Below are 23,886 nucleotides of genomic sequence, written 5' to 3'. Positions count from 1 at the left end.
CAATATTATCAATTAAATGCTATTTAACTAACGACACTTAGCTTAATAATAAAAGATATGTGTTGAAGTCTTTATAAAGTCATGAAAATTAGTATGAATAAAGTACCCAACCATAATTAGGATGCTAGAAAAAGTTAATTAACAATAAGAAATGAGATACGATGAGTCTTTCAAAAACAAAAAAAAAACCTGCATTACAAGACCAAAAAGAATGTAACAATTGTCTTTTACACAAAATAAATTCATTAAAGAAATTTTTTTAAATACACTATCTAGCTTTTTGCAACCAACTTTACTTTTTTTATAGTAAATATTGTACTAAAGTAAAACAAAAAACAAACTACTACAATTGTAGGAAAAAAAATTAAATTACCACATTTTTTTACATATGTAAATTCCCATTTAATGCATTTCCGATAAAACCCTCAACAAATAAAAAAAAAGAGTTTAAAATTGAGATGGCAGTAAACTCTGTAAATCTTAAGGGTTTATTCTTAAGAACAGGAAAAAAGTAAAAGATATGTGTGCAGAGAGGAAAACTGCTCGGGAGAAGAAGCAAGCTAGATTGCAAATTCTAACCAACCTCATAAAAGGGGAAACACAAAGGCAACAAAAAAAAGTGGAGTTGCGATACCGCGCGATTGTGTTCTCTAGAAATAGGAGGTTGTTTACATGTCATTCATTGTATCCCGGTTTATGCGAGGTTGGCCTAGGACAGGGGAATTGTTTGAAAGATGAACGCTTAAAGCGGTTCTTAACCTGGACATCAAGGCGAATATTGTCCAGGACTTGTTAACCATCTTCTCAGACGCTTTAAGAAACTTTTTATAAAAAAATAAAAAAAAAAACAATCGCAGCTTGAGAATTCCAAGGATTCGCTAACATTCCTTTACTTTACTATTACTCTCACGTGACCCCCATTTTCTTCAAAGGTTCACGGCCGGACCCTCGCCAGCTCGTAATTTACCTTTTTAATGACCATAACAAACGGCTACAATAAATACAAACATTTCAGTCCATTTACTAAATTATTCGATAAATACTTCAAAAAATACCTACACGTTATTTAATTGATTATACGAGTCCTCTTTTTGCTGTACTTGATGAGAAGGTCACGCTTTAAAAAAAAAAAACCTAGGATTAAAAAAAAAAAAAGCAGAAAAAAATTTGTGGAGTTGAAAAAAATAAAAAGAATGGCAGAGAAAAAAGGCTACGGGAAGTAGTCTTCCAGTTGAATCCCCTCTAATTTACTAACTATGTACTAACAACGTATGAAAGGGAAAATTACTCGTTTCAGATTATTTGAGATAGTGTAATGATGTTCTCTGCTTTATGTCTAAAGAATCTACTCATAGATGGGCTATTTCAATATTTCAACATTTTGATAACATTTATGTAATTGTCGTAGATGGTAAATTAAACTCGAAATTTGACATAAATTTCGTTATTTTAATTCAAGAGTTTGAATAAATTATATGATGTTGATTATGGAATGGATTTGCAAAACCAAAATTCATTTTAAACACCTGCCAATCTCTTTAACAATCAGACTGGTAAAAATCGATAGACGTCAGAATAAGTATGACAACAAGTATTTAAATTTCACTGTTTCTATTTTATACTTTTCTGCGGAGATGTGACATGTTTTTTTTGTTCGGTTTAAAATTTTAATTTTCGGTCTCATTTACACTTGGGAATTACTTTTTCATAGACGAGATTAAATGTTACATTTATGGTGGAGTACAGTTTAGGTATGTGGTTGATGAACAAAAAAAAATAGAAAGGAATAAAAGAACGTGATATTTTAAATGAATTTCAATAATCGATGATAATGCTACTTTTTTTTTTTTTTTAATTGTGGAAATAGAAATACAATAGAGTATCTTGTATGAGGTTATTAAAAAAAAAAAAAAATAAAAGTATGTTTTAAAAAATAAATTGCATCATTTTTAATTTTTCGCACAAAGGAAAAATGAATAGAATTTTTAAACAAAAAATTTATTACTGGATTATGATTATTATTGTTAGTTCTCTTAAAAACGAACGATGACGAAGTAGTGAATTTAATCTCTAACAAAGAGGGGAAATAAAAAATATTGTGGATTTGTCCAAATTAGTGAATTTTTTGCGGGAAAATAATTATAAAAGTCTAATTGTGAAAGTGGATAGAGAATTGGATATTTTCTATTAATTTTTTTATCAATTTTAAGATGAATAACTCGTTTAATTTTTATTTCTAACATATAATTCCTCGTCAATTTTTTATCATGATCGATGTGAAAAATTTTTGAGAATACCAACATTTAGAAAATAAAATGAAGATTTATTCTCATCATTTAAGAAAAATTTATCGATGTAATTGAATCTCAAAACTTACATCATTTTTTTTATTTCAGAAAATTGATATAAAGTCATAGTTTTTGAAGAAACTTTTCCAGAAGTGAAAATTCAGTCTTTACTTGGAGAATACGAGATTGTCTTTGATTGTAGAAAAATCAATTCTTTGATAAACTGGTGAAAATTCAATATAAAAAGTAATCTTTTGGTCAAGCTGGTAAATTTTTCTGTTAAAAAAAAAGCAAATGATGAACAGTAAATACATTCTGATGAAGATTTCCACAATCCACATTAATAGTCATTCATAAATGACAAAAAACCTCCGTTAAAGCAAGTCGTAAAAAAATTATGATAAAAAAATTCAATAACCAGAATGAATTAACGAATGAAAAGTATCTCCAAGAATAAAATCATCAATTAAACATTTGCGGTGTAAAATTTTCCATCATAAATGATTTTCTAACGAAAATATGACGATGGTAGACCACAGGTGAGTGGTTGGAAATGATTTTTTGTTTTTCATTCCAGGACAACAAAAAAGAAAAATGGAATAATTAAAATGTCGTCATCATTTCTATATACCGTGTGTACATGAGAGGAATAATATGCGTAATAGAGTATAATAGTGGAGTGTAAAATTACCTCTAAATTTTCACTTGGTAACCCGCCTGCACCCAATTGATTATCCAAACAAACCACTACAAGTGCATGTTGTCCAAGAACCGACGCATAGCTCGATATTTGCAATCTAGATGTACTCTAGTGTGAAATAGCTGATAAACATTGAGAAAGATCCGGGACTTACGAGGAGGACAACTAGAAATTTGAATGCAATGCATCAGTACAATAGTCCAACCATATAATACTCGTATAATTGACTAAGGACTCTACATCGAATTAGAATACTAAATTATTTGTAAATGCATAAGATAAAAATGTGGAGAACAAGATCATTAAATAATAAAAAATGGAAATAAATAAAAGAAAATAAAAAATTTACTGACATGAAACTCGAAACAAAGGGGTCGTTATAAACCGTGGATGAGACGAGTAGGAGCATGAAATAAAAACTAGGCCGAGCAAAATAATAAATAAACATGGAAGTAATAAAGTAACATGTCCGGTAGTGACCATTGTGCTATTAAACTCAAGAGACTTAGTTATTTCTGAATCATCCTCATATTCTTTCACCAGTTTTCTACATCAATAAATCACTCTATGAGAGTATCAACATCTGCAAGAAATCGTGTCATTTCTATATTGTTCAGTCTACTCCCAGCTATAGATGATTTTCCATAAAGTTTTCGTCAATTTATATATCACTTACTCAAAGTAATGTCTTGATAAAAAATATTCAGTGACTGATTAAGTGCTTGAAGAGATTTTTTTGTTTAAAATTATTGAAAGAAGGTTTACAGAAGATCTAAAAAAATGGATTATTGAATTGAGATTTCAAACTGAAGTCAAATATTTTCATACATTTGTAAAGTCTACAAAAATCTTTTGAACAAAGTGTTTAAATCGAAGATTTATTTCAATCAATTAGTTAATCCTTTAATGAATCAAAAAAAAAGACAAACTGAACAGAAAAAAAAACACTATTCTCTGTGCTCAATAAATTTTTTATTTTACATCTCAATTAGAGTAATAACCAACATACTATTTTCTTTCATGCCTTTTAACTGTTATGAGAAACTAACCCTGGATGCAGTCGCGATCAAACTTAAGTAATCTTTTTTATTGTGCAAGCTGAAGAATGTAGAACAATTTTCTCGTCAGGTAAAAAAGTAAGGAGTCAAAATACACACCAATGAACTCACAAGCTCAGATTCCTAGTTCTTTTCAGGACACCATCATGACAAACTTAAATTTCACCTTATATTATACTGTTTGTAAGCGTTCATAAGTATTAACAGAGGTTATTTAAAAAAGAAAAAGTAGGTTTAACTCTACTTATTAATTAAAAAAAAAAAAAGAAATACAAAATGTTATAATAATAATATTACTTATCAAGTGGACTGGCTAAGCTCTAGGGAAAGTGTCATTTGGTCAAATGCTTATTTAATAGAGTCAGGTTAACCTTATGCCCCAACTATCACTTCAAGATCAAAATATGGCTTTTAATAATCAGATTGAACCAGCTCTGAAGGGTTTAGACTTGCCACAGAATTAAAGAGCAAAATTCTGAAGCAACGTAATCAGCTTCCAGAGTAAGATTCAACTGAGTAGAGTAGCCAACTCCAAAATGATTGGAGTACTTACAAGCTAGTGGACATAGACACGACCAGACCAGGCTTTTTACCTGAGTAAACCCCGTTTGCAATCTAGACTACTATAGTCACGACCCCGTTCACAACTTTGACGTTTTATTGCATTCCATCTGTAACTCTAGTGCTGAATTCAAGGTCAAGTTTTTGATGAATCAGAGTTGTTAGGTGAAAGCTAGCAGATAAGATGAGGATGGCTAAGATTCAATGCAAGAATGCATGCTGGTAAGTATTATAAATAAGAACTGAATAATTAATAATTTATTTAAGATGATTAATAAAATAACAAATGTAAGATTAAACGAAAATATGTCTGTTCTAAAGAAGTTTTAGTTGCAAACTAATGTGAATAAAATATTCAAACGTTGCTATAAATAGGTCAACGTCAATTGTACAAGATACAAATATTTTATAATACTGATTTTACAAACTCGAATTCATGCCTTCATATACCGTAAAAAACTCACCTAGATATACAATTGTGGATCTTCTGGAGGTATATATCATAATGATATTACCATTAATGTAAATCACTTCAAGCCAGTCAATATTCACTTATTGACAGTTATATAACTATCACTATTTGAATCAATGTTATACTTATATCACTGTGAATGTCTGCTAATTCATTTTTAGAAAGTAATGAACAGTAAATTGATTTAATTTCTAACCAATATGTTTGATAATTTAATTTTAGATTATATGAAGTTTCAAGAATGGCATCAAATCGGATTGTGTTATTTATAGTTTAATTTGTGGATTATTTAATCGTTAGATTTGATTTGAAAAATATTTATTATTTCTTTACTCTTTCAAAATGAAGTGATGAATATACATTGTTTAGTAGTGATTTTTACTTTCTAAAAATGAATTAATTCATTTTTAGGAAGTAAACAACTAAACAATGAATAAAAAAATTGTTTATAAATATAAGCGTAAATTTTTAATTCATTAAACAGTAATGAATACGTTAAATTGCTAAAAAAAATTAAGAAAGAATTATTCATATCAAGAAAAATGTTGTCCTTATAAAGAAGAGAAATAGAATTAAAATATCTCCTTATAATTTTGTGAATTCTGGATCCAAATTTTGAAATAACTTTATTACGAAACTTTATCAAAACTACATATCAAATAATAACTTGGATGTAATTTATTTGTATCAAAATAAGCTAAGTGATACAACGGCAACATCCTCTATTTTCCTCCAAATAAATTATTTCATTAAATATGCAAATATAATCCTTTTAGACCATAATCTCGTTCGATAGGATATTAAAACTAAATTGCAAAGAAGATGACAATTGGATAGAGAGCACATTTATTTAATACGCTTCAACGTCATCGTCTCATTGGCTAGACGTTAATGAGAAAGTCAAAACGAATGAAGTTGAAATAATTGGATTGAACTTCATATTCCATGATGAATATCTTTTTATCTTATGAATATACACTTTAATTTTTTTTACGTAGACGGAACAACAAATTAGATAAAAGAGATGGGAAATTAGTGGAGAATAAGGCTAGTTAAATCGGATCGAAACTGCTGGCGTGAACAGGTACTATTATCTCTGAGATTGGTGACTGCACTCGAATGTCGAGTCGGTCTTCAACATTCTGCAAAGTGAATTTATCGCTGGCAAACTCGCGAAAACTCACTCCCTAGAGAGAAGTTGGTATTCAGATGGTTGGAAACTAATATTCCAACGTATAGATTTATATGCCTCTTTTAAAATAAATGCTTGTTTTCAGTAGCTTACACCACTGATAAACATGATATGTAAACTAATTCCATATGTTATAAGGACTTATTGGAAGATTATAAATTATATCCACTACAATTAACAGAGATTATGGAGCTGTGTTCAATATTGTCTAATTATTTGTACTATTTATTTAAATTTCTAAAGCCACTTCACGAGTTTCTTAAGCGAAATTAAAAAATAGGTCATGAATTAAAACTTTAATCTAGTTTTGTAAATAATAAATAGAACTATTTTTGCCAATAATTAATCCTGATTCTCTTTCAGCAGAATAGAACATAAACTCATAATCCAGAAGAAATAATTAAACTCTAATATTAGTATTAAAAAAAAAAGACAAAAGAAATGCGAAAATAAACGGGAATTTCTTTCTCTCTCACAAAAAATTTCATAATCTGAATATACTTGAAAACAAATTTTTTAATTAAAAAAATTGCCAATAACTCTAAGGGACTTGACTAAAAATAAATATAAGGTTTCTGCAGTTGTACTAATCAAGTTTATTTTCAAAACAAATCCATGTTAGAAACTGAAAAAATATTTACTTTTTTGGCTTTTTGATATAACTGATCAAAATACAATTTTTTAATAGTTTTTAATTTAATAAAAAAAAAAAATGATTTATGCAATTAATGCTAACCTAACTAATTAACAACTTCAAATGCTACTGAAACAATTAAAATCCTACTCAGCTTACGGGTTTTTAAATTATTCATTTCCTCTAAAAGAAGACTAAATTAAAGGAGCTGATAATCGATGAGATTACTTGGTAGTGCAGTTTTGGGAATAACATACATATATGAATAGAACATAGAAGGATGTATTCTGTACGTACGAGCGGGTTGTCTCGTTGATGCTTTGGGGTGCCTATTTCCAGGTCTTGTAACAGTGCTTGAGGTTGATTATCACGCGATGGGATAACTCGAGTTCATTGTACTTAACCAGGGTGAAATAATTAATTGTACCCATCGTATCAAGCTATAACGAGTGCATAGAGTTGAGACAATAACAGACGTTTGTATTTCTATTTCTATGTAAATACTTTAACAAAACCCTGAATGCCATGCTTTGAGCTTTGTCCTGTCTCGAATATTTTACATATATGCATGTAATTCGTACATACATATATACAAAACACATAGTAAACTAATTCTCCCTTGCGGCGACAAGTGACTAATAGACCAACCAAGTTACTAGTCTTGATTTAATCTTCCTCAATTCTCAGTTTCAATTTATTCTAGCCAATTAATCCACTAGTTCTACTCAATTTTCAGTTATTTAAACTTTAATTGTTTAAGTTTTCTCATTTTTATGCCTTTTTTTTATTTAAATTTTTTCATTATTTTTTTATCATTTATCTTATGCCAATTTTTACCTATGTTTTATTTCAGATTACTTTTAATTTAAGTTCTGTCCATCTTTCTGTCTATCACGCAGTATCTTACTTCGTGATAACTCATTCGTTCACAACCTTACCTACACATTGGTGTATGTACATACGATTTTATTTATTTTTTTTTTTTTTGATCATTTATTTTTACTCACTATTATTAACTGAAGATGAGAAGAATAGAGAAAAAAGTTGAAATGTAAAAAGTTGGTAAAAAAAAATAAAACAAAAGATGTTATTTCGCCTCATTTAATGGAGTAAAAAATTCTCCCGTTGAAGAACAAATTTTTCCATGAATTAAGACCACACATATGTATATATGAATTTACAAACTTTTAATATATACAGGACAAACCATCCCAACTTTGGCACTGCACTTATATTAAAAAAATAATTCCACATGAAATAAAAAAAAAAAACTTGTGTTTACTATGAAAAATTATTAGTGTCCACATTTACTTAACATCTTTTACTTGTTCTCATTTTTTCGAAAAAAGAACTGTCAAAAATAAACGAAAAGATCGTTGAACATAAACTTATTATTTGCATTCCATCTTTTTCTACTTACAAAACTTAACCAAGTCCGAAATGTAAACATCATAAAATTACGTAAAACAAGTATGCATCGTACAATCGATTTCTAGAAATAAAAGCAAGTACATAAATTCAATGAAATACTATAACACGGTGATAGAAAAAACAAAAGAATAAAAACGAAAACATATTAAAACTATTTACCTTTCATTCTTTTTTAATCCAAAATCGCAATAAAGTTTCTCTAAAAACTAAGCCTGATAGATCAACAACATTGTGTCGAACATGAGTTAACCTAAATTTTGAAACTGACTAATGAAACATTTTTCAGTGACATCAACATTAAATAGATGACATTATTGACAATATTGGAGTCACAAAAATATTTTCTTATAGTTCCATTAAATAAAATAAATTTTCAAATATTCATTTAATCTTCACTCTAGGACTGGAGTAAAAAATAATTAACATGAATAAATAATGAATCTCACTAAAAAATAAAATAATACACAAACTTGGATTGGTCTTGACCGAGAGTATGTGTGATAAAAATCCATGGAAAACTAGTATCTTCATTACTGTGCACTTGTTCATTAGTATATTTCAACTGAACTGAAATATTAAAAAAAAAGAAAAATAAAACTAAAAACTCATCTTCAACAACTTCTGATTAAAAAATAAATAAAACTTGAACAATAACTCCAATGCAGAAATTAAAAGGGCATAAACTTGTCAAAGTCGACAACTTAATAGACAGAAATTCACTATTGAGTATTTAATTGAGAGTAAATAAGCATTTCAATTACTTTTAGAAATGGAAATTGACAAGTTGTTACATTCAAAAGTAATTATCGTGCACTTAATGACTTTTAATTGATGTTTTTACCTGTCCCGGTATCGCTGTATGCATTAACTGCTGCCACAATGTAGGGTATCACCGCGAGGATAAACATTGTATGACGATGTCGACGCGCAATCATCAACTAAATCCACGACTGCCGAACAAACCGTCTCTACACTCACTAGAAGAACATTCTCCCGCCAACACGTGGCGCATGCGCAGACTGTTCCAAGTGTCGGGGTTTATTTTCATCACCCCAATCTTACTTTTATTATTTTCATCATAATCTTTTTTACTGTGTTAACAGTTTAACATTCGTCTCACATTTGTTTATTGCATTTTTTTTAGAGGGCATTGTTATTAGTGAGATTCATCGGATTAAAATGGACATTTCCGTGAATTCTACCAAAGCACGAAAGGGGATATAAAAAACACGTGGATGGCCGCAAAACAATACTCCATTATTGATGATGCTATTGCACGATCAGAACTTGCAGTTGCATGCTAGTAAATTAATAGTATATAATATTTTGATGTAAAACACTATTTTAAACGGAGTACATCAGTAGATTTCCATCTTCAAGTATTGATATACTTATTCCAAGTGACACGTGATTACTCTTCATATCAATCATTTTCTTTTTTCATGTCGTTTTAAAGCTAGCCAAGTAATTAATATAATAATAATTGGAGGAAATATTATAAATGACATATCATTATTGTCATGAAGTAGTTGGTAGGTTTTTAGCTGATGAATGTCATAAAGAGCCTTCACTCTCAATCAATTATAAACTGACAAGATTGACGTGTTTATAAATAAATCCGATTAATTCATTATTATTTGAATCCATTATTTACAATTTTAATCTTCTTCTATTATTATGAAGATTCATTTCTATATTTATATCATTTTAATGAATTTATAAAAATAGGTTTGAATGAATGATGAATTACATAAGTTGAAATTTAATGAATGGTATTATTTAATAAAAAACATTAAACATATTATTTTTGAACTCCATTTCATGGTTGAAAATAGTCTATATTTTAGATGAAAGTTTTGTGGTGAACGAAGCTCTAAAACTGATAGTTCATTTTCATATAAATTCCAAATCAAACTCATGTTATGTCTTTTTCAATAATTATTAAATTTTATAATGTCATAATTAAATATAAAATATAATTTTATTAGATATTTATATTATAGGAATTAGAAGATATTGAAAGGTAAATAAAATTCAATAGTTTACAATAACTGAACATATATTGGAATTTCATTGACGATGAAAATACTGGATGCTAAATTTTTTGCATAGTTATTCATAAGTATAATGAAAAATTTTATAATTATGTTCAATAGAAATGTTGTTTATTTAATAATTTAACAATAAATAACAAACACAAAACTTTTAAAAAAATTTTAATTAGGAAACAGGGAATAAAAGAATTTTTAATCATCATTATATTTATATATTTCAAATTCGCAAGCAGAATTTAAATAATTTAAAACCAATATAATATAAACGTTTTTTCAATACAAGCAGTACAATTTAAATAATCCAGCATCAAATAATTTAATCACTGTTTAGCCATCAAACTTTTGCATTTAACGCCAGAACTTTAGTTTAAATTTTTAACATCACTTCATCTGATGTACATCATTTATAAATTGAAAAGAAAAATAAATAAATTTTTTATCAGTTCTTGGGGATCACCCAGATAGATGAAGTAGTGCTTAAATGTAAGGTTTTTGTGGAAAATAAACCAAGCGTAGAATTATCGATTACTTAGTAGCGATTCGGTTTCTCTAGTGTTTCTTTGCTCTGCATGACTTGATGGTATGCAAGCGTAACACGTCATTCGATTGTTGATGAGGCAAGTAAAGGGTAAAAGTAGGAGGGTAAGAGGAAAAGGATGTAGATGAGAGACGTTAGTGAGGAAGCAAAACTCTGATCGTGCCGTACACGATCGATATGACGGCCGACTTTTGAATCGATTTCAATTTACCCTCATTTACAAGCTCTCGCTTCGTAGGCTAACGAGCTTTCGAAAGTCGTAGACAGCCGACGAGTTTGGTGATGGTTAAAGGTTGCTGTTATACCTATCTATTCCCATTCCCCAATACATTTAACTCTTCTGTAACTTACACCCGATGTTAGTTCAGTGTAGACACAAGCTGTCCGCGGATGTTAATTATAAAAAAAACTTTCAATTAACTTTCAATTAGAAAAATAAACTAGACCAACTGAAAAATAAAAATACACCATTAAAATTTACCACTTTATTATAGATGTAAAATATATCTTCACTATATAAGTTCATTGTCTTATCAATTAGTTTGAGATGAGATTGTTCATGTATAAACAAATATCTTTTTTTTTTTTACAATTAGATATCAAAATAAAATCATAAATTAATTAAAATATCCATTGATGTCACCCTCAATCACTAATTAACATTCATAACTAGATAACAATTTTCTCAATCACAAATTTGCTTCTCTATTGATCAAACAACAATTATAACAAAACAAAAAAATAGCAAAAGATACCAAGTTTTTGTGATCAAGGGCTAACAAGAAGCAATAAAATGAGCTTTTTATTAACATTAATCGATGTATCTGATAACTTGCTACGTAATAACACAGTAATAAATAAAAACAATCATAGGGTATATTGAAAAATCTATAAAGAAATAAAAAGTAACCTTTTGTTACTATAGAGTATTTTTGATTCACCACTTTTTCTCATTTCCTCTGATTGATTACTTGGCTCACATTCTGGTTTATTTCTCATAATTACTGTACGACTGAATAACGGCCAACAAGAAAAACGTGGCACTCATCACATACTCGAACTGGTTTAGCTGAATTGGGCAAAGCAATGGTGTTATCACTACAGGCATTGCAGAAAATATTTCCACAATTTCGGCAATGATGCTGCAACATACAAGAGAACATTTTATGAGTGCATTAAAGTAGCAAGTTGAAGAAACTGCAAATGATTCACACAATTTTACAGAGTATGAAAGGAAAGTAACCATAAATCGTCGCGATTACGTACGGATTTTTCTCTTTTCGCAGTTTTCAGGAGAAGTGTACGACTATTATAAAGACGGTTAAGCTTAACGTCCTGGAATGGGCAAAGCTGACTGCTTTTTGTATCTTTCTTCCTCTCAGCAGTATATATACTGCAGATGCCATGCTATGCTACATCCAAATTGAATCTTTCTAAATAAGATGGTTCCGTTATTACATGAGCATAGATTGGGAATAAAACTTTTCATGCTTCCCCACTTGGTTTACCGATAACCGATTCCCCGTAAAGTTAATTATCGAGCCGTCCCGAGGCGCGTGACTTACGATCCAAACGTCGTGAATCTGCCTTGAGAACTTGGAGTACCGCCAGGCCTCAAGCTATGTTCAGTATAAGTATACTGACTTATCTTACACCTTCCTGCGGATACTTATAGATACTTAAGGGAATGCATACATCAAGTCGATGATCAGACGCCTCGTAAATGCCTACTAAATTATTTCTCGCTCTGACATTTATTTGATTCATATTAAGCTACTAATAAGCATGGATCTTAAAAATCTGACGTTATTACTTATTAATTATCATTAGAAATTGGATTTAGATCAAATAGTTATTTCTTTACTTTTAAAAAAAACTCCTACAATTTGTGCGAAAAAGTTAAATTTTAATTATTTATAAAGTTCATATTTAGATAACTGATGAATTTTTAATAATCATTACATGGAACTTTTATTTAAATTATAAAAATTAGTTTATGTAAGTTAGTGAGTTGAATTCAGATGATAATACATCATATGTATTCAAATGAACTTGTGAAAATTGAGAGGAGATAATTTTCAATGCAATAAATATGAACTAAAATCTGTGAAATATCACACTCAAAATAGATAAAGTAAACCACTAGACAATTTTCTTAAGTGGAAGAAATCATTTCACAATTCAACCTATTATAGTTTTTACAATTTCGACTATTAAAGATATTAAAGAAATAAATTTGATCAAACTTCATTTTTCTTTCTGGAGTCAGTTTTTTTTTTACTTAAATCTAACAAAAGTTCTGAAGAAAAATTTATATTATTGGTTTATTCAATATAACGTTATAAAAATAAATTAAATTAAAAATTATTCTTTTGATCGACAGAATTTATTCAATTATACAAATCAAGGACTAACTAAATTTCCTTTAATGTGCATATCAACTTGAGAACATATTCTTCTATCATTCACACAATCCCTTGTTCCAGAAAAATGATTAATATTTCAGAGTTGATCTATTAATATATTTTCATCTTTCAAATTATTATTCAAATATGCTTGATGCAGAGCACGTAATAATGAATGCAAGATATAAAAAAGTTGAAAAACCGATTCTTAATTTCAATAAATAATTGAATTAAATTTCTACAGACCTTCAAAAATGATTTTACCATGAAACACAATGAATTTCCACATAAATACAATTATCCCTTTATTTTTCAATAAAATTTGTTAAGAAATAATCGTTGATAAAATGATAAAATTACTTACTGGAGAACGTTAATAGATTGAGTTTAAAAAAATTAGTGGATGAAGTTGGCTAATAAAATTGCATGGAGATTATGATGAAACGGAAATGTTTAGACACAAATGACCTGTGAGGGAGTTTCAAAAATGAATATTAAAATATTCTATTTGATAAAGTTATTTTGTTATTTTATAGTCATAAGTTTATTCCTATTAAGGTGCTTTACACGTCACTTTTACGAGGATATCCTGTCATAAGTATACACGCGGCCAACTCTAAAATGATGCTTGCAAACTTGTCCGTCTAGCCTATTCTATATTAAACAGTATGGTAATATGTTTGGTCGGTTAAAAAAGAGAAAAAAAAAACGTAACAAAGGCATGAACGTGTTATTATGCAATAACTTAACTTGCCGCTGTTCAAGGCGTTGAAACACATGAGATTAGGGGCAGATTCAAATATATTTTACAACCCGGATGGGCTATGTCTTTATCACACTGACGGTTGAGTGTGAATATGCATATCCATCCGTGTCAAATATTGAACTCTTAAAATAAATACATAGCAATTAATTTAAGATATCTCGTTGTTATCATTGATGCTGGTATGCAGCTTAATCAGTAGTTGTTAAATAATAGCGAGGTTCCAGAAACTCAAATAAACTATAATCAGAGTAATTCAACAATTATATGTTTATCTTATAATAAAAAAAATTATTACTGAAAACTTTGTTGAGAATTTTTCATTATTATTGATGCATTATAAAGCGTCGGACTAAAATGATGATATACTACTTGTGAGAGTCAGTTTTAAATCAAATTGAAAGACAACTAGTTATTGGAAGAATAATAACTTTTCAGATAAATAAACAAAGATGAACATAATTAGTGATGCAACAATTAATATTAATTACCAATGAATCACAAAGCCAATTATAATACTATTTATTACTACCGAAAACTCTATGTAGTCATAAATATTGAATAAGGTTAGAAACTAATTATAATATCTAAATGGCTAAGCTCTAAATGAATTCTATAAAGTTACTCCAATTACATTATTTACATGAAAAATATATTTTTGTTTATATCAACTAACTAAACTTTGTGATTATTACAATTAACTCTAGGGCATTGTTTTCATCTGAATAAATTCAATCAGCCATGTTTACTTTTACTGAAATTCAAAAAGCTTCTAAACTCATCAATACAACAATTCATATCATTTCAAAAAAGTAATAAAAATCATTAATCTCAGTTGAAAATTAATAATCTACATACTACATCATATTAATAACCATAATTTAGTTATCCAAATTTTTTTTTAATTTTATCCTTGATATCAAAAGCATTCTACATAAAAACATGTTTCAAATTAATTGAAATAAAAAGTTGATGAAAATGTTCTAAGTAAATTTTGTTGCATCATCATGGAATATTTAATTTCTAAATGTTAATGACTTTTGTTTGTTCTTCTGATAGAATCAAATAATTTTCCTGATCTTGCACTTTAGTACAGGCTAACGTGGTCACTTTACTCAAACTTGGCAAATCTTGAAAAGTAGTGAATAATTGTAGTTAAACGATTAGGAAGTCCATCTCTCGAGCTGATGAATCCTACGATTCTACCAAGGGAAAAGAAGAAAAAAAAGAGACGGAGAAAAGGGGTCGGGAGGTAGAGTTGCAATTAAGAAGTTTGATTACCTTGCGACGAGTTAAGTTAAACTCTCGGTTACAGCCTTTGCAATGACTCACTAGTCGATCATTGGCCCAAGTAGCAGTGCCTTCCTGATTTGCCTGATGTTGAGCATTATTCACTGCTTCTTGTAATTCTACGGCTGCCAATTTTGCTGTACTCAATTGACCGCCCAATTCTTCAAGAGTGTGCTCTTGCTCTGTACATATTTCTCGTAGTGCGTAATGCTCTTCTTGCAAAGCTAGATATTTCTAGAGCAGAAAAAAGTTTAATTAAAATAAGTATAGAGTTCTTTACACTAGTTGTGCTGAGAGAAAAAAATTATTTTTTTTTCAAGAAAAAAAATTCAATAAAATTTTTACTTCAAAGCAAAAGTTTCTTGTTCTGAGCAAATGTACAAAACAGTTGAATGAATATAATTAGTAAGATAATTAATTATCATGTTCAATTGATAAACATTCAGTCACTGATGTAGATTGAATTTAAAATAGACAATTAAATCAATAATTGACTTCTAAAATATTTGCGTTTTAATTAGATATATAAATATGAATAAAAAATTTAAAATAAAAACAATATTATATGATAATACTGTCCAAACTTTGAATAATAAAGCTACTAATTTATGCATTTTATAAAAGCCATTGTTTATATTAAATAAAATTAATTCAAGAGTTAATAAAATGTATACATGAGGTTTTATTTGACTTGTAAATGTTTCAAAGTAACTAAAATTTGGTTTATGAAGCTAATTTTCCACAAAGATAGCAATCGAAATAAAAGATAAATTACCGCTTGCACTTGCTTTAATTGATCAATTTCTTGATGAAGTTGAGAAATTTTTTCTGTGTTAGAAATCGATGACTCTTGAAGCGAAGTACGCCATTCTCGTTCTACTTTTAATTCTCTCTCAACTCCATTTGTCCTCGCCTCTCGCTCTGCAACTTCAGCACCCAAAATCCGTACTCGTTCCTCCACTTCCGTTTTAGCACCATCAATTTCCTTACACCTGAGCCAAATTTATCAGTCCCATTAAAAATATTAGTAACCAAAAATTTATCTTAAATACTTATTATATAATGTAAATCAATTTTTATTTTTATCTATAAATAATTAAGTTATTCTTTTCAATTGCAATATTCATTTCAATTTATTTTTAATACAGTGTTAAAACGATGATGAATCAATTTTTCTATAATTTAATAATAAATAAATTAAAAATAGATTACTTATCATCAAAGGTAGAAAAAAAGATTATACTTTTCTATTAGATTTAATGAATTCTTAATAAGCATTTAATGTGAAAGAATTTCATTTATTACGACCTATATATTCTTTATACACTTTCACCAGTAAATTAAAAATATTCTACTTAATATTCTATTTTATTTAAGAGATACTAGAATTAATTCATAAGTGATATGAAATCGATTGAACGTACACAGCGTACTTTTATACCGGCTGGTTTAATCAATATTTTGTATTATATGAATGAAATGTTTTAGTTACAATAAAAAAATGTGCTTGTTCAATATTAATATAAAGATAGAAGGTAATTAAGACAGCGGGAGTTAGAATTATTCATTTATTATTCACATTACAAGCTCACATAAAATAAATCATGCGAGATTAATAGTAATTTTGCCATAATAATTAGTATACATAATCAAGTTTTGTTATGTGTTATAATTTTATCACCTTGATACGTTTATTGTTAGTGTTAATAAGAATTTGTTTATTTACTAAATTGTATTCAAGCTCCAAAGTTAATAATTATTGACAAGAGACAATAGTAGTTCCGCTCTGATTATGTGTAACAATTCTCTAAGATCATTCAACTAGTTACAGTCTTATTTCCCCAACATATACTATTTTCAATTAATAAATATTAATATTAATTTTATTATAAATATGGGGTTTCACTCAGTTGTTTATATTGCCTTCTGACCATCGTGCATAAAAAATATACACATCAAAAGAGTAAAGATAATAAATAAATTAATATATTATTAGAAAATATCATGTAAATTATTTGTTATTGGTTTTAGTAAATTATAAATGGAGATATTTGTATACGAAAATAAAAAAATAAATAAAAATAAAAAATAAACCTACTTTTTATCCAATTTTTGGATTGTTTCTGACATGGACATCGTTCTCGCCTCCAGTTTGGCAATGATTTCAGTTTTGTGCTTAAGTGAACTCTCACATTCCTGAAATAAATTATTTTTAAGCAAATATTCGCTATTGAATGATATTATTTCCAAGCCATATGAAGAATTTTGCTATATTTTTCGATTATGATTTTTTTAGTCGCTTTTTGCCTCAATAAATCTTAAAGTTATTATTTAATTTTTCCAATTAATGTGATAATAATAAAATCTGTTTTATTGCACTTTATTGTTTGAAAAGAATACAATATTATTGCATTGAATTCATCTTGGACAAGAAAATATAAAAGATACTTTCAAGTTGGACATAAAATACATCTTGTTTAGAAAACAGATTTTATTTCAAAAACTAACAGAAATCTTTTTAATTGCTCGCAGACTTCTGCAGTGAAGCTTCAGAAACTTTTTCATCGTCTTTAGATAGTGAGCATTCAGAAGTTTTATCACTAGAACGCCTTTTATCTTTATTATTATGATTATTTTCAGTTCCTGGAGCTTTATCTGATGTAGGTGAAGCTTTTGGTGAAGTTGGGCTTATTTTTAAAAATGATTTTGTTGAACTTGGTGTCGTTGGACTTCTTCCACTATCATCCTTCATCAAATGGTTGTATTTTTCGAGATTATTTAATAGTTTACCAATTTGATTGGTCTTTGCATGAAGACGGCTGACCATTTCACCTTTTTGCGTCAACTCCACTTCACACTCCTACAAGGATAGTTGTGGACATGCAAACCATTAAGTTCAGATCAAGTTAGTGTTTAGTTAAATCCATTTATGACATTAAAAACATAAAATATAATTTAATCATCATTAGTAAAAGCTTAAAAAGGGTAGAAAAAAATAATATAATACTGAATAAAATTTATAAAAATAATTAAAAAGAAGATTCGTGTTATTAAATCAATATTTAATATTAAGTAAAATATTAATACATGCACTTAGTGGTAAGTTTAATGTGATTTTATATTAATTAATTTATATTGAGTGAGCTGTGCTAAAGGATTAGTAAATAGCATGCTTCAAAATTTAAATTGAATCAAATAGTTATATTGAACTATTATACGCATTATTCACCTGTAATTTTTTATACATTTCCAAGTTAATAAGCTTAATGTCTTCTAGTTGTCGTCTTAGTGAAATAATTGTATCTTGTTTTTCATGAATATCTTTCTCGAGAAGCTTCATTGCTACTTCCATCTCGGATTTCATGCTGATCTGTTTGTAAAAACATTTAAAAATAAGTCTAAGGCTTCTTATAAACAGATCTGATTAAATTATTTATTTAATCAAACATATGTTAAACCTGTAAGGCAAGTTCTTTCTCAACTTCAGCTCGTAATTTTTTTTCTGATTCTACTCTGCTTCGCAATTCTTCTATTTCTGAAGTCGTTTCTGTAATTTTTACTGGTATCTTTCCATTCTAAAATATAAACATTTATTAATTATTGTCATTTTTATGGATTTTTTTTCCGTTAACTCGTACCTCCATTATATCTTTCACTTCAATCCCAAGCTCTTTCTTCAACTGTCGATTCTCTTCATGTAGAGTTAAAATATTATTTTTTGCTATTGAAAGATCTTCTTTCATCAGTGCATTTGTAGTAGTTAACGATTCTACTTTTGCTTGAAGATTCGTAACAGTTGCACTAAAAATTAATTCAAAGAATAATAATTAAATTAATTTAAGTAACTTTTCTAGATCTACATTAAGTGTTGCATTTGATATTTACTTTAGATGGCGATTCAGTTCTTCAATGTAATTTTTCTGATCTAATACTGTCGTCATATTGTCATTCTCCAACTCATCATCAGGCGAATCACCAGGAATGTGATTACTATTACGTAAGTAAAGTGAAAAATCAATGACTCCCTGTTGACAGTCAAGATCTTCTTCTTTGACACAAAAGTTACAATCGATGACATTAAGTCCAACAAGAAGTCCCATTACTACAATAGCCTCCTCACTCATCATCAATGCATCAGGTTCAAAATATTCTGACAGAAGATCATCTCGATGATCAATTAAAACTTTTAAATAGTCTGCTAATTTCTTTTGCATCAATGCCATACGAAGCCATGCACGAGCTCTTCCCATTGCTGTCCTGTGTATTAAAATTGAGTTGATTTATTTGAAGTAATTCAGGTTAATCAGTAATTAAATGAATTATTTAATCAATTAACTGATAAAGTACCTCACAGTTGGGAGGTCACGAATGCTGGAAGTGATGTCTTGTGCTTCTGGACAGTATTTTTCAACTAATTGAAGAATGTCCCACAGTTCCTTTTTTGGGCCAAGAAGACCCTGTAAAATCCAACGTTTTTAGCACTGAATCTATTGGATATATTGGTATTTTTACTGTGATTATTCCAAAGATCTAAATGGTGAGAATGATTAAATTACCTTCTTTGGTCGTAGACCATGCCTGAGCACATGTTCAAGGACGATGAAAAAATGTTGAAGTGGCATGTGATCAGAGTCAAGCATTCGACCATATTTAAGTGAAGTTTCTATTAATTCTTTTACAATTAATTTCGAAATATTCACAAGATTACTTCTTTCGATAATTACTGGATCCCGAGCTGCAAAAAAGAATGATACAAAATGCATATGTGATATCAGTAACGGTTTCTAATATTTTCTGGTATGGTTGCAGAGACTGTTGCTACAGAAAAAATCATCAAAAAATAAATAAAAGTTTTGTTTTTTTTATTTATTGCATGTTGAAGTAAACCGTCTTTCAAGTTTTTAATGACAGCATTAGCTTGAAATAATAAAGGAAACTAGCAAAAAATAACTAATAATAAAAGAAAGAGTGAAAAATTAGCAGCGTATGAAAAAAAGAATTGATGCAAGCGATACAAACACAAGCTGGAGAAGTGCTGAATTGGTGGCGGACTTGGTGGAAGAATATCGTAAAGCTCAGATCGCAGAGATTGTTGCTGAGAATGTTGTTGCTCATGATGCAAACACGAATCATGATGATTAGATATACCACTGAGAGCTAAAGGTGGTGATGGAGATTGTTGCATGGAATCTTGCATTGAAAATTCAACATCCTGAAGTTCTTTTAGACATAGCCATTCACCATCAACCGACACCCTGAAGTTACACAGGTAAATGGTGTCCTGGGCACCAGCCATATCTTGTTCAATCATGGCTCCACCGTGTTGAAGATCACCCGGGGGCCTGAGTTTTAAACCGGCATTAGCTTCTTGCCGCATAGAGATCACAATGACCTCAATTGATTAGATCTTACTTATGTGTTTGTTTTGTTTTGATTTGTTCCGTGATTCCTTTTCTTCAAATTCTCTTGACAGTTCTTGATGATTTCCACTTGTTCTTTAACAAACGTCCAATTATTCAATTAAATTGAATTAAATCGTATTTGTTTCAACTTATTATCAAGTATTTGCAGCAATATTATTACCAATGATGATGGAGACTGCACTTTCCAACTTGTCTGTCAACTGTCACTTGGTATATTCCATTTCACGTTGGTGGTTGTGAGGTCTTATTCACTAATTAATTTAAGCTGCTATTTTTATTTTACTGACAATATTTAGATAAGTCAGAATATGTAAAAATTGATAGATTGCGCGTTACAAGGTTGAGATTTGATATTAAAAAATGTAATGGTGACGATCACTGTGTAAAGAATATTGATTTCCCTTCAGACTTTGCTACCCTCTATGATAATCAATAATAGAGGGGACGTGAGAAATTTCCATCACGTGCTGCTCCCACAAGTCTTTTCACTCTTCTGGTAGTAAACTTACCATTTTGCGGTCTTTAATTGCTACTGTCGATATCGTTGAAATTATTAACATTTATTTCATTATCGTGGGTAATAGAAATATTATATTAAAATAAATTCATTAAAGATGAATAAAAAAATCTACTTTTATATTTTTGAATAGAACGTTAATTTCTCTGTTTAACTTTGTTATCGTTCTACAAACATGCTGAAGAAATGTATTTATTTACTTGTAGTAATCTTAAATGACATTTTATGGTTTTGTATATTAATTATGTAATACATAACATAATAATAATCCATTAATGGAATAAAAAGCTTAATTTTGACAAAGATAGAACTTTCATAAACTTCAAGACTATGGGTTAACAAAATATTCATGAATTAATAAAAACATATAAATTGTTGTTAATTGAACTCAATAAAATTAAAAAATCTAATTTTCCATCTGCAATAAAATTTGATTATTAATTTTTTTTAAAAATAAAATAATAGATTCTGATAAGATTAACTAGAGTTGGAACTTTTGGGTTATCCACAAGTGTCATGATGCGATTACGTCAAGTAATTAATTCAATAAACAAAAGCGACTATTTGATGTTAGAACTGTAGGAAAATGTAATAAGTATGGATTCAAAAGCTTTAGATAATAAAAGATAAACTGAATAAATACGGATTAACTACTGGTTTAAAAACTGCCGCCTGAAGGATAGAATAGATATGGAAGGCGTGCAATTCACTACTGTGTTGATATGTACTCACGTCTTGGTGACCACCATGCATCCAATTTTCTAGGCCTAGACACAACAAGATCAGGCCATTTATCTTCACGTATTGAATAACTCGATGGTGATCTTGATACACTCGCGTGATCATTTTCATCGGACACCATACTCCCGGTCAACGATTTTTCGGACGGTGACATTACCAAATTCGAGCTGTTTTCTGCGGCCATTTTTGCTCATTATCAATTGTAGTTCAGTTATTTTAACATTACAAGATATACACGTGAATCAATTACTGATTAGGAGTACCCTTTCAAATTTACTTATCTAATTATGGCTTATTTATTTAGATTTCGATAGCCACGCATACACTTGTATACACTGAGATAGTCACCAACACTTTGTTTTTTATTTTTTTGTTATGTACCTATCTTTTTTATCAACCTGTCATTTCCTTACAATATTACCAACAGTCGTTAAAAATTTTCATCAAACTTTATAACCTAAAATATTTGTTCGATTATTATTATTTAAGAAAGCTAAGTGCGTACATTATCAGTACTTTTTTTATAAATTTAAGCAAAAAGTTAATTAAAATGTCGAAGGCTCCTTTACCTACTCCGACACCAGAATTGGAATGGGTTAAAATTCGAGAAGAATTAGCTGAATATGATCAAATTGAACCGTTCCAGAAAAAATTTAAAAGAGTACTTATTGAACATCCTTTGGTTCCTTTAGGTAAACTAAACGATTACATTATTAATAATTTAAGAAACAGTAATATAAATTTATTTCATAAAATCTATCTTTTAGTGACAAAAACATCTCAAATTTTGTAAATCTAGTGAAAATTTGTACTTTTTGTTTATTTGATACACAAATTTTTATTAAAGCTTTGAAACGTTCTTTTAGATTGCATAGTTTTATGAAATTGAATAATTGAAGAGTAAACGTATTTTTAGCATCCACAAAAAAAGAATACGTACTAATCAGCAATCGATTTATTATCTTCATTATGCAATTAAGTTCTCAATTATTATTTATATGAATAAATCATAATTCAGTTTTACCATTTTTTTTTACTTAAGTATAGACTTGAAAATAGATTTATTACCTTATCGAGTTAAAAATACGTAGTTAAATAGTCATTTTGAAAGTCAAACGTTTTATTACAAATATACTAAATATAAATAATAAATTGAAATATTTATTAATCATTCTGAAGATTTTACAATCGATTTTGAGATGAAAGTTTAAACGATTATTGTCAATATTAATTAATACAAAATTTTATAATTTCATTAATAGGAATTATGGCAACATGTGGATCTCTTGTTCTTGGAATGCGAGCAATGGTTCAAGGTGATCGCTTACGATCAAATTTAATGATGCGATTTCGAATATTTTTTCAAGCTGTAACAGTTGCTGCTATGACCGTAAGCGCAGTGACAGTTTTAAAATCAAGAGAAAAATCTGAAAAACTGAACGAAAATTCTACGTAGTTAATTTATTGATAAATTGATAGAAAATTATGTTGTTAAGTTCGATTAATAGATTTAATAACCTTTTCATTGTGTAAAAAGCAAGAGTGGTATTTTATAGCTGTTTTTGTTTAAATAATAAATTATTAATTGTAAAAAAAAGTAGTCAATATTTCTATTCGTATAATATATCAGTTTATTCTTACAATTGGTTTTCATAATACAACAAATGTATTACTGTTTAATTTCTTTATACAATTGCAATTCTAAAAAAAAATTGTATACTTATGTAAATAAGCCAATAGGAAATTAATTTTTTTATATTATAATTATAATCATCTCTCATAAACGAAATATCTAGAGGTGAAAAAATAATAAAATAAA

General features: G+C 28.6%; 3 protein-coding genes across 6 annotated transcripts in view; 1 reads left to right on the top strand and 2 right to left on the bottom strand.

The window, feature by feature from the left end:
- The window catches only part of LOC118064086 (protein amalgam-like), a 61,105-nt gene extending 51,849 nt beyond the window's left edge, over positions 1-9,256 (bottom strand). The window contains exon 1 of the mRNA XM_035078466.1: positions 9,178-9,256. Within this exon, the coding sequence (XP_034934357.1) occupies positions 9,178-9,244 (67 nt within the window). The 5' untranslated portion in view covers positions 9,245-9,256. The remainder of the gene's footprint in view (positions 1-9,177) is intronic.
- Positions 9,257-11,417: 2,161 nt separating this feature from the next.
- LOC118064121 (RUN and FYVE domain-containing protein 2) lies at positions 11,418-22,464 on the bottom strand. 4 transcript variants are annotated; one of them, XM_035078535.1, is made up of 12 exons: positions 20,970-21,437; positions 20,406-20,881; positions 19,943-20,121; positions 19,734-19,843; positions 19,272-19,643; positions 19,025-19,187; positions 18,845-18,961; positions 18,616-18,756; positions 17,485-17,582; positions 16,162-16,378; positions 15,378-15,620; positions 11,418-12,070 (listed from the first exon to the last, which is right to left on the bottom strand). In XM_035078535.1, the coding sequence occupies exons 2-12, from the start codon at positions 20,761-20,763 to the stop codon at positions 11,930-11,932; spliced, it is 2,139 nt and encodes a 712-aa protein (XP_034934426.1). In that variant the 5' UTR covers positions 20,764-20,881; positions 20,970-21,437; the 3' UTR covers positions 11,418-11,929. The 4 variants fall into 4 exon arrangements, with proteins under 4 accessions (XP_034934426.1, XP_034934427.1, XP_034934428.1 ...); XM_035078536.1 differs by having other exon boundaries at positions 20,406-21,437; XM_035078537.1 differs by lacking the exons at positions 20,406-20,881; positions 20,970-21,437 and adding an exon at positions 22,059-22,464 and having other exon boundaries at positions 11,421-12,070.
- Positions 22,465-22,518: 54 nt separating this feature from the next.
- LOC118064125 (respiratory supercomplex factor 1, mitochondrial) lies at positions 22,519-23,798 on the top strand. Its single transcript, XM_035078546.1, has 2 exons — positions 22,519-22,759; positions 23,330-23,798. The coding sequence occupies exons 1-2, from the start codon at positions 22,618-22,620 to the stop codon at positions 23,521-23,523; spliced, it is 336 nt and encodes a 111-aa protein (XP_034934437.1). The 5' UTR covers positions 22,519-22,617; the 3' UTR covers positions 23,524-23,798.
- Positions 23,799-23,886: the final 88 nt, after the last annotated feature.

This window comes from Chelonus insularis, unplaced genomic scaffold (assembly GCF_013357705.1).
Source record: "Chelonus insularis isolate UGA/USDA-ARS -01 unplaced genomic scaffold, ASM1335770v1 contig_160_pilon, whole genome shotgun sequence".
Taxonomy (NCBI): Eukaryota; Metazoa; Arthropoda; class Insecta; order Hymenoptera; family Braconidae; genus Chelonus; species Chelonus insularis.
The sequence above is the reverse complement of the archived record's forward strand: the minus strand, read 5'-3'. Positions and strand labels throughout refer to the sequence as shown.